General features: G+C 29.9%; 1 protein-coding gene and 1 long non-coding RNA gene across 2 annotated transcripts in view; one reads left to right on the forward strand and one right to left on the reverse strand.

The window, feature by feature from the left end:
* The first annotated feature begins 577 nt into the window (after nucleotides 1-577).
* On the forward strand, nucleotides 578-9,056 carry LOC136034367 (uncharacterized). The gene is made up of 3 exons (XR_010619167.1): nucleotides 578-642; nucleotides 1,653-1,765; nucleotides 8,810-9,056. It is a non-coding gene; the product is annotated as an uncharacterized LOC136034367 (long non-coding RNA).
* The window catches only part of LOC136034363 (cytochrome P450 4C1-like), a 171,561-nt gene continuing 167,677 nt past the window's right edge, over nucleotides 8,543-12,426 (reverse strand). The window contains exon 11 of the mRNA XM_065715504.1: nucleotides 8,543-8,876. Within this exon, the coding sequence (XP_065571576.1) occupies nucleotides 8,806-8,876 (71 nt within the window). The 3' untranslated portion in view covers nucleotides 8,543-8,805. The remainder of the gene's footprint in view (nucleotides 8,877-12,426) is intronic.

A 12,426-nucleotide genomic window follows, 5' to 3' on the forward strand; every position in this document is an offset into this window, starting at 1 on the left:
ACCTTGCGGGATTTGACTCACAACCCAAGCTTTTTTGAGATCACCAACACAAAAAAAATTGATAACCGCCTGGGGGAGGGGTTTTGGAAAAATGAAAATTTTTAACTTTATTAAATTAATATTTTATGTATGTATTTTCTATTAATTTATCTATTGAAAAATGTAAAGAATTTACTGGATCCGATAATTTTAAGGATTATTTGAATTTAACAATTCTAAAGTATTATTTGAATAGATATTTGGATCATTTAATAAAAGAAATGTTTATTTTATAATATCTAATAATTCATCTATTTTTTCATTTTTATTCTGTTATATATAAAGTTTTTACGCTATTTCTATTACCTGTCTTTCGGGTTTTATCAATAAAACTAATTCATAAATTAATAATGAAATAATGAGCAAATAACATAAACATTTTAAACATTCTTTTGCTGTACTTAGTTTCTCCGAAATAAATACAGACTGAATCTTTGAGAAACTCGCGAAGAATTGCTGGGTCATTTTTTTGTGCAGAGAAGCAAGCTGTATACGCCATCTTTGTTCGAACTTTGAAAAGAAACTATATGGCTTTTGTGAAGATAGGATGAAGCGAACAGAAAAAGAGTACAAATAGAGGGACTAATGAGACAAGCAATATTAGTAAGTGGAAAGTGAAAAGGGTTTCAATTTCTGTCTTGATCTTAACAGATTTTACGCAATATTTACAACCGCTCAATTTCAATTGTTTCATAGATTTTTCGCGACAAAAAAACTGTAATGTTTTGTTTAATTCATTTTCTCGTTTAATTATTTCTTCATTAATCAGTTCACTTGATTTTTACATAGCAATCAATTCTAAACCGAATGAATAAGCAGTTTTATACTCAGCCTTTCTTTCTGCTATTCTTAGATATTTTTCAAGTATTTCAATTAGAACTGTTCCAAGACTTATCAAGTTCTCCTTACATTTATATTCGAAAATAAAGTTTATACAAAATACAGTGGATCTATTCCCTTAAATCTTCCTTTTGTATAATCAACGCACAAATGACCACAATTCGCTTTGTTAAAATTTTGGACTTGAACAGAATGATAGGCAATTTCCTTAATTGAAGTCTTTAAGTGGTTGACGATTTCAATTCCAGGTTAAATTCCAAAAGAATCATAAATTGTACAAATGGGTACTTGGGATCATTGAAATAATAAGTCCAAAAAGTTCCGGATGATCCCATAGAGTCATGATTGATTACGCAACATTCTTTTTCCTTTATTTTACTTAGTAAGTAATCTCAAGAAAAAACACTTTAAAAATAAGAAATATGACCTAATTCATTCAATATATCAATATTTGTCAACGGTATCATGTGATTTTTATTTATTTCGTTCCCGCTTTTTGGAGGCGAATGTTTTTTTGGAATTGTGAAATCTCAACTTCAACAACTTTTCCGTGTCTTCCACGCTGTTCAGGTACTTTAACCACTTCTATTTGTATTTCCTTGGGTCTGCCACGTTTTTGGGAGCTTCAACAGTCACTTCCGACGCAGATCCAACAATTTTGTGTGTACTGGGTAATTTTAAACCTAGACTTTTCAGTAAACTCCACAGTGATGTTAAGCCTCCACCTTTAGCATTTGATGAATCAGTAATTTTATCAAAAATTTTCTTTCCAGTTTATGTACCTAGTGTAGCAGCACCACTTGTTGGAGCAGCTTTAACTAATGAAGCTGCTAATGGTATGAAAAATGGAAGTAAGCCACCATTTTAAGTCAGTCGATGATATGGTGTAATTATATAGACATCTTTATTCTTTATTTTCCCTTGCTTTATTTGTTTATTTAGTTTTCTTTTAAGGGATAGTTTAACAGGTTCTTTACCAACAATAGTATTTCCTATTCGAATTCAGCATTTTCTTTTTTCTTAAAGCATATGTTTATTTTTTCTTTTTGAAGAGGAGATAAATGAATTGTCCATTCAATAAAGCCAGTTTTTTATTTATTTCAAATTTATCGAGAAGAAATAAGAACAATACTCTTGGATGATTTTGAAGTAGCTATTTGTAGGATAAATCAATTTATTTTCATTTTTATATTTTCAATCTTATTCACCTGTCTCTTATGAAGTAATAATTTAACAGTTTTTCATATCTTCACCTTTGTATGGTTAATCGCAGTTAAATTTTTGTTTCGCATCAAAACACGTTTTAATTTTTTTTTGTTTTTGAAATTCTGAAAAATAAGTTCTGTACTCTTCAATTTATTAGAGAATTATTTTTCAATTAAAACTTCAAGGTTAAGCTTTTCATAATATCCTTTTCAAAAACTTCATAGGCTAGATTTTTACTTCAACCTTCCTTCCATTCTCTTTTGAAATGTTTCATCGAGATCTTTTTCAATTTTATTTATTATAACATTTTCGAAGTTGTCCAAACGTTCAGATAATTGCATAAAACTCTTCGAGTATACCAATAGAGTTGAAAAATTAACTGCATCTGCAGCATTTATTTGGTTTGCAATATTTCTAATTTTTTATTTTCTGCATTAATATTGTTTTATGTTACTTTTTATGTATATTTTACTAGTAGTCCTTTGTCATTAACTCTAGTCAATATATTGTCCAGTGATTGACAAATTTTGGTATACTTGCTAATATCTTCACTTAATTTTAGATTTTATGGGCTTTGATCTTTAATAATTTCTTGGTTGAAATCGTTTAATGTTGAAAGATTAACTGTAACTGCAGCATTTTCTGGTTAGCGGCATTTTCAATTCTTCTAGTTTCCACATCTACATCTCTTTTTGTTATTTTTAAACTGTTTTTACGAATAATCCTTCAACATCGACTCTAGTCAACATATTATCAGGTGATCGATAATTTTCAGTTAATCTATTAATATTCTCACTTAAATACTGATTTGTGAGAATTTGAGGGTTAATAAGTTCACCCATGAAACCGTTTAAAATAATTTTCACATTCTGTAAATTCATAGAATATTTCTCTGATTTTGGATCATCTAAATTAGTTAATCGTTTCAATTGTAAATCAAGATTACCATCATCTTCCAGTAATTTGCTTATGTTACTTGTAGACTTTCGACATTTACTTTCTAAGCTTTCAAACTTATTCATTTAGCATACACAAATTTTATTAAACGATAATCCAAGTTCTTTCTGTACTTGATTCATCATTTGTTTTCAAATCAATTAGTAAAAATACATTATTCTTTGTTGCTTGATTAAAGTAGTTGATAATTTTTTTTTTCAAGTAAGATGCATGGTTTTGTCTCATTCTATCAATTTCTTTTGGATTAAAACACTTGAAAAATGCGAAAAAGGTACAGTTTAATCTTATAATCTTAGGTGTATAAAAATAGCACTGAGAAATATAGATTATTGATGTATTTTGTTTTCTACCTCTCAGGAATAATTTTTCAATTTTTTCTTATTTTTTCTGTTACAAAATCGTCATATATAATTAAGTTTTGACACTTGGGATCTAGGCCATCTACATCAAGAATATCGCCTTTGTCATTACTCGCAACCAAAAGTTCCAAGTAAGTTTATTCTTCCAAGACAGTCATCTTAAGCATTAAATCTTTATATTCATCTTTTAAAGACCTTTAGCATACAGATAAATTTTTTGAAAGCATAAGCAATCATAAATTAAGTTCAGGAGTAAGTTGGAATTACCACATCCCGAGTTACCACAAATCAATAGTCAAAACGGTCATTGAGGTGCTATCAAATGCTTATTTTTAAAATGATATTTAATTTTTCCACATTCATATACTTTAATAGATGCTTTTCCATCCATTTACTAGGTATTTTTTTTAATTCCTCTATAAGGCTTATAGTTTTGAACCTTTTAGCTTATAGCCTTGAAGCTCATGTCTTAACTTTGATTATGAAGCTTAACTTTAATACCTAACTAGCGTAACTGTAATGCCTTAACTAGCTCAATAATTATTTAACTATCTTATAGCTTCAAGGGATTAGATCCCCAGGGTATCGTGTTTACTTTATTTATCAAAACCTTTCTTTTAAGATCATTGGGTTCTAGAGCTTTCTTTATTTTGTTTTTCTATGAGCAGTCTATATCATTTTCTTAAAGCATACAGAGTTTGTGATAAGGTTTACACGAATAATACAGCTTTATAATTATGTAATGTTATTTTGTTTATAACAATATTCGTTTTGATACCATTCAATTTTTTTTTGTTTCATCGTCACCCTCTTTTGAATAAGCGTTTACTTTTGATCTTAAACATACACGCTCGGACATTACTGTTTCAGATAATTCATCCATCATAATTATCACGTTTTTATTGACTGAAGTTACCTTTTTTATTTTCCAGAATGCCAAGTTTTTCTTGGAGGTCAGCTCTATTGTCTTTATAAAAATCCCCAGTTCGAATATTATAAATAAAGCTATCTGTATCCATATAACATAAGTCCATGTTTTCACTATGTTTTGGTTTCATGTATTCATAATGAAATTCATATATCTATGACTTAAAAAATTCTAATACAGCAACTCCAATATAAATAGGTTTATCTAGATTTATTTTTGACTCCACCATTCAGGCTACCGAAAAAATTCTCACTAAAGATTATTTCCGATCAAAAGTTATGTTTTTTAATTATATTTTGTCTTTGTTCATCGCTTGTGAGTATTTCAGTGCTTGCTCTTTTTCTACAATTTTCCATGGTTTTCCCAAAAGAAGCATTATTCAAGAATTCTAAAAAATCTTTCTTTAAATCATTCGTTCCCTATTTATCTTAAATTAGTGTTATGATTGATATATTCTTTCAAATAGGGTGACTCAGTAAATTAGTACTTTTTTCAATACTAAGCTATGTTTTAAATAGAATTCTAAATTGTTAGAATGCAAGACATAATTTGTTTTATTATTTAAAGTCGTATTTAATTTATATTGCAAATGTTCAGGAGCTAGTGGTAAATCCTTATGTAAATTGTGTAACTCTCTTGGATATTCTAAATTAACTTCTTAAATTGCTCCTACATTATCCTTATTCATTTCCGATTGAACATAATCTTTTAATTGCTGGTTATGATGTGAATTGTTGTTTTCTCTTAAATGGCCGGGTATGTTAATAAAGGTAAAGTCTTTTCCAGGCAAATTTCGGGTCTTTTTCAGTCTTTTTCATACCATATGAATTATTAGCATCTAAATACATTTAACATTTTGAAGGTTGTGTTTTATCAAAGTTTTTCATATATATTTTCTTTATATATTTTTCATATATATATATTTTATATATTTCATATATATTTCATTATTTTCTTTAGCGTATCTTTTCATACTATGAGATACACCTCCTTTTATTCCCTTTTCAATAAAGGTATGCATATCTTTGTCAGAAAATGATGAAATTTCAGCTTTAAAGTGTTTGAGAAGAGCTTCCCATGTTAGTCTTAGTGCTGAAAAGAAGTGTAGTGGATCTAGTTTATAACTATTTAAACATACATTCCTAAAATTTTCAACGACATCTGATAAAATTAAGACATCACTCTTAAGATATAACTTAGTGTAATCTAATAGCGTTTTATATTTAAATAATTTCCAAATAGATTTCGCTTTCATACATTCTTCTTCAGAAATATTTTTCCCTGTTAATCTAGAATAAAACTTGGCTATTGAATGTAATTTGTATCATTTATTTTTCATAGCTATCAATATATTCATAGGGATAACTACCTTTCTTTATTATTTCTTTGAATTCTTCAGTATTTTGAAATGCATCAGATATATACTTAATATTATTTCTTAAACAATTGTACTTTACTTTATATTCTTATTTTGCTAAATTTTCAGAAAGCCGATCTACCGATGAAGCTATAAAACAAAATGAAACTATAAAACGGATTTTGTTAGTTTATTGTTTTATAATATTATTAGTCATTTTATAAAATGATTTTAATTAGTTATTGTTTTATAAAATGATAAAAAACTGCCCGCTGAATCAAAAATACCGTTAAAAGGTACAAATTGTCTAAGATATAAATAAGAGTCGTATTTTGAGAGATTATGCATTACAATAGGGATATGTTTAGGATTTCAAAAGTTTTTATTACATTCTGAATGCACAAATTTACGTAGATTACCAGTCATATGGTCGTGATCTAAATATAAATTATTATCTACTATTTTCTTTTTACAAATATAAAAGCTATTAATAGTTGTATTATTAAGTTTTTTTCTTATTTGTTCTTGTGTATAACCATGATCTTTCTGTCTATTTTCATATTCATTGGCTATTTCTGTACTCGCTTCTGTTATGACAGTTAAAAATGCCCGCTAGTATCTTCACCAAAGTATTCGTAATATTTATTTTGTGTTGTATTAAGAGAACAACATATTTGGAATCTATTAACAAATAGATTTTGCTCTGATAATTTAATTTTCGTTTTACCTTTCTTTTGATTAAATTCTTCATTATACAATTCAAAAGCAGCTATTATACAATGGGATACTTTCATTTGTTTAGCTGTATTTTTAAACTCAATGTTAGATCCTTGTTTTGGCATAGTGTTCTTTTTTATTATGTTTTTCAAATTTTTCCTAAGAATTAATGTGTCTTCCACAGAATATATGTAGACGGATTTTATACCCGTTTTTAGTTATCTGACATGCAAGTAATCTACTTAAAATAATCTTTAATTAAAACATAATGTATGTACTCTTTATAATGTAAAACATGCAAGTAATCTTTAATTAAAACATAATGATTATCAAAATAGAGTAAATTAATCACAAATGTAGCGGTTTTTCCATTGATCTTAGTTTTAGAAATATGAAATGTAACCACTTTATTTTCATTTATTTCAAATAACCAAATTTTAATATTATATTTGTTTTCAAATTTTTAAATATCTTGAATATCCATAGGAAAATTAGTAATCCCTTCAAAGTTGAATTCATTTTCACAGGGTTTATATTTTGGTAGTCTATCAACAGTTCTATCATTCACTGAGGAGAACAAGCAAGTATTATCAAAAGAAAGCATTTACTATTATTATTTTTGATATTAATACAAGCCTTTTTTATTTTTTACAAATTCAGATAGTTCTTTATCAGTACCTCCTAAATAATTTGGTAATTTTGTCATTCTTTAATCTATTACATTGACTTTTTCAAATTCTAAGCCTGATCTTGGTGTATTTTCTATGACTAATGTATGTATATTCCTGTTTTTACTGTTTAGATCGCTTTGTTCAATGTCAATATTTTTATTAAAAATCTAGGAATAGCTATCATAATGGATAGGTTCAAGTTCCTCATTATCCTCCTGAGAACAAAATATTACACGTGTTATAAATTAAATACTGTAACTAACTCTATCATTTGCTCTTTTTTTGAATTTGTAACAGCAGAGTCAAAAAGTTGTCCACAATTAGCTCCATTTGAATTCATTGAAGCATTTGCTCTAAGGGAATTTTCTCTATTCCATTGAATAATTGGATTAATATCGTTTTCATATTCTTTAAACATATACTCTGGGATACCTGGAACTTCTCTTGTTTTTTCCTATTCATAAATAAAATCGAAATATCAATATTCCGTTCTTTTTTAACACTTTCTCTACCAGTTATATCTTGAATGAACTGTCGATTTTGATCAACATCCTTTTTATTGATTTCTATTTGATCATTAAAGTAACATTTTACTTTATTCTTCACTTCGTTATAATTTTCAGCACTTGAAATCTGTTTTGATTAAAAAAAAAATTAAGTTCAGTAAAATCTTTATTTCGTGCACTATTAAATTGCAGTTTTAAATCTGAAATAATTTTTTTCTTTTCTTTGATTTCATTTTCCAATTTTACTTTTAATTCAGGTTCAATATTGTAGTGATACTTTTTTTTTATTAATTTCTTTTTAAATTTTTTGATCAATGAATATAGTGATCTTACTTTGATATTTTATTATTAAGATAGTCATTGATGGTATTGAATAATTTAAATTTTTGGCAAATGATCTTTAAATTATGGTTTATGGCAAATGACCGTAAGTGATTAATTGTATAGTGTGTTAATCGATTTTTATCGTGAAGAATTAAGATTTTCGTTGTAAACAACTTTTAATCACTTCTGTAATGTCAGCCATTTATTAGGAGCTGATTTTATTATTAAACAAAATTCCAAATTTTAAAAAATAGTCAAGCCTGAGGAATTTTATTGCTTTTTATTTACTCTTTTTGAGAATTTCTTTAGAACGTAGAAATCTCTTAGTGTTTATTAACATGTTTAATAATTTAATTTTGTTTAATAATTTAAATCTGTAATAAATGGAGATTTATTGTATGCAATAGAAAAAGGTCACTGCAACAGAGTCTTTAACTGGGGCAGTTAAAAAAAGAAGTGCCAATGATTAAAGGTATTTGTACATTTTGTGGTTGCAAGAAAAATCGTTTAAAAAAAGGAAGCAATGAGGAAAAACCCTGGATAAAAGAAAGTGATATTTGCACAGGCAAAAGCAGCGCATAAAACAAACTTTTAGAAGTCTTTTATTCAAACTTTTCAGGGATTGATGATTTACATAGAAAATTAAAAGAACATGCAGTGAGTGAAGCAGAATAATCCCCTCCCCCGAAAAAATGCATAAATTGTGCAGAAATAGCAGAAAATTAAAAGACCATGGTTTTACTATATCAAAAACTAATCCTTGTATCCCTGGCCATGGAGCCTTTCAAGGGGGAATAAGTATATTGTATTTCCATTTTGAATTGTATTTTGTATTGTATTGAATAAACTTCTTCTTCTTCTTCAGTGACAGTACATTCCTTACTTTTTTAGTACATGTTTTTCAGGGATGGTGTTGAAGAAGGCATAAGCTGGCTTGTCCAATGGATGAAGAGAAACAGCGACTTTCGGCCACTGAAAAATAAAGACAGCTACATTTTCTTTTTTTTATTGGTTAGAGCTAACTTACAAAAATTGTATGTAGGAAACAGGACATTTGACTCTACCGATAGCGATTGTGGTCGAAGTTCCATAGTTTCTTCTCAGTTCATGTTTTGTTTTTTTAAGATGAAAAGCCTTTTGTTACAAACTTAATTAAACTCAATGAATTCATAAACTTTACCTTTGCAAAATGAAAAACTTCAATATTATGTAGTCATTACATCAGAAACAAAGTAATCAAAAATGTCAAAAATATCAAAGGTATGGATTTACTCTTCTGGGCAAAGACAAGTATTATCAAACAACTTGTGGTAATGAACTGTAAGTAAGGATCGAATCGGCCCAATAGTGACCAAAACTCTAAAAAAATGTTTTGATAATAATTAATACGTCAAAAGTGTTGGCTTTTTACGCTGATAACAACCATATAAAATTCATGAAGTTTGATGCTGGCCAACGAAAGCCAGGAGCTTGAGAAAATTTGTCTGATCTTCGAGAAAAGGGGAAACACCCCAAAAAAGTCTATCGATTTTGCAGAAGATTGCATTGTCACAATATCAGAGATCCCTATTATTCTTCTCTAAATTTTTTTTTTCCTAGAAGAAAGATCACGAATGTGTGTCACGATTGTTTGTTTTAATTTTCCAGGGGTTGAACCGTTGTTCCTAGAAAATCAGAAGAGCATGTGCGCCGATAAGGGGGCAAGAGGCCGCCAGTCCCCCCTGGCTGAATGACGCTGCCATATATTTATATTAATTTAAAAAACTTTTTCCGCAAAACAAGTTTTTCAAAGGAAAGTAAATAGCTCCTTTAAGTCAAAAACAGGCAGAAATACAGTCAAATAATCTTTTAAGCGTAAAACTAACACAAATCACTATCAATAAATAAATGAAACTCAAAACGAACAGAAATTAGAAAAAATAGCCGAGTCAAACTCAAAACGAGCAAAATTAATATTGGTAGGGCTGACAACCCCCCTGCCTTCTCAAGACCAGAGCATAGTTTACGCTTTACTGAAAAAAAAAAACAACAGAAAAACAAAACGCCGTTGATTGTCAGTTATATATATATATATGTATATATATATATATATATATATATATATATATATATATATATATATATATATATATATATATATGTATACTGATATTTATTTTATAAAGTCTTAAAATGTTTTTATTTATTTAAGTAAAAAAAGTGACAGTATTTAAAACATATTTTGTTTTTGAAACACATTTCGATCGAATGTGCTTGGGGAAAAGAGGATGTCAGGGGGGGGACTATTTTCCCTCCATCACATTTGACTCTTAAAATGGAATTAGAACTATACATCCAATCAAATGATCCTGCTTTAAAGTTCAGAAGACCACCCCTTCTATAAAAACCTTACATGCCACCAGGGCATAACTTACAACCCTTACCCTGAGACTGTGTCAACCCCAAAGGTCTTGTTATGTGATCTTTGGACTAGACTTAGCAGCTTCCTTTTCCATCATGAGCCCTATTTATCTTCTCTTCCTAGAAAAGTGCCTGCAACATCACAAACTCTTTGCCTAAAAACACTCATCCATCCAATTTATGATCAAACTCTACGCTCTCCAATTTTATATCCAACCACTCTGGGAAAAATTTTCTCAAATTGTCAATTTTAAGTCATTCTAAAAGCCATCAAAATTCAGCTTCAAATTAGCTGTGGATACTACTAGATGGTGGTTTTTAATTAAAGTACACTGTGATGCCCGCTGTAATGCTCCCCGTCCTATATCGATCATACAATTTTCGATTTACAATAACGCAATTATGTTAGCCGTCTTAGCATCATACAAGTATCGTGTTTACTTTTGGGTTATTTAGTAACCAAATACCAATGTTCTAAGAACAAAGTTATGACATTCAGTTACCATTACTACATTACTCCCGTACACTAAACCAGCCTAAGCAAGGATACTATCTTTCTTGCAGTTTTAATGATAAATTTTGCAACTAGACTTCTATTATTTACAATTTTTTTGTAAAACTGTAACAATTTTTCCAACAGAATTTTTCTTTGGGGAGGGGATTGAGCTCCCCTCCTACTGATTATTTATTAGTAAGGCTTGCGACGCCAGAGGGGAGATGTGACCTGTTTGGTTACTATGTTCTTATTGCAACACTGTGTGCAATTTAACACACCCTCAAACAAGTATTTACATACTTGTAAAACAGTTGTTATATTTTTTGGTTATGGTCAATTTCTCTCTCTCTGTCTCTCTCTCTCTAAAAAAACTATATCCTTCCCTCCTTTCTACCAGAATCTCAAAAGATAAGTTTCAAAATCCCTTAACCAGTCCCACTAAAAAAATCTGAGTTCGTTAGCAAAAGCGTCTGTATAGTAGCTATCTTTCAACGTTATAATTTTTCATGTTATAATTTGCCATTCATTTTCATTATCGAAAGCGTATGGGCCTCAGAGAAAGCAAACAGTCCCACTAATGTGAGCTAGAGACGAATAACTCCTTCTAAAATCTACACAGAGTACCCATGCTTGCCTACGACCTGAAAGTAAGAGGTCCTGAAGTCCTTCAGTTGAATGGAGGTTTTGTAATTTCCAGGGCCCATCTTGGTCTCTATATGGTTTTCAGCTCTTCGCAGTTTACTCCCATTAATAGGAATCGATGTTATGATAACTGTCACCCCCAAAAGAAAAGAAAGAAAAAAATACTGAAGAATTATCCATTGCACAAAATCTCTTGCATTTTTGCATTCCTTCATCTGAAGCGTCCAAAAATCACCCTTATTCCAAAAGCGAGTTATGACCAAGTGAAGATGAAAAGGTGACGTTGGGTAACGAAAAGATTGATCAGGTGGACTGTTTCATTTACCTTGGCAGTATTATTAGTAAAGACGGTGGGAGCAGGAAGATGGTAAAAGTAGAATAGCCAAGCCTCAGGGTGTTTTTCACAGTTAAGAAAGAGCTTCGAAAAAATAGGAGGATAAGTCTGCAAACGAAAATTAGAATAGTGGCAGCTACAGTGATGACAGTGGTCAAATATGGTTCTGAAGCATGGTCGCTCCGAAAAGCAGATGAAGATTTGTTAGATATTCTCCAGAGAAATTGCATACAGATTGTTCTGGGTACCGGGCAGACTGACAGTATTTCAAACATTCGGCTGTGCAAAAAGTGTGGCTCACTCCTGTTTCCAGGGCTATAATAAGAGGAAGGATGATATGACTAGGGCACGTTCTGCGGATGAAGGATGAAAGATTGTCGAAAGATTGTCCTATTCGGGCAACCGTCTTAAGGGAAATGAGAACTTCCTGGGAGGCTGTAAAGAAGGAAGCTTTGAATAGATTGCGATGAAGGACCAGCGTGCGTAGCTGTGTTGGCCTCAGGCGGCTTGGTGCTTCGGTGAGTTGTTAGTAATAATTACCATGGCCACTTGTCCAAAACTCAACAAAAAGTTTTTCATTTATCTACTAAATTGTCGCTGTTACACTTATAGCTCGTATCGAACATGTTCAGACCTCAAGTTGAGGTAAA

The sequence above is a fragment of the Artemia franciscana genome, chromosome 13 (assembly GCF_032884065.1).
Source record: "Artemia franciscana chromosome 13, ASM3288406v1, whole genome shotgun sequence".
Taxonomy (NCBI): domain Eukaryota; kingdom Metazoa; phylum Arthropoda; class Branchiopoda; order Anostraca; family Artemiidae; genus Artemia; species Artemia franciscana.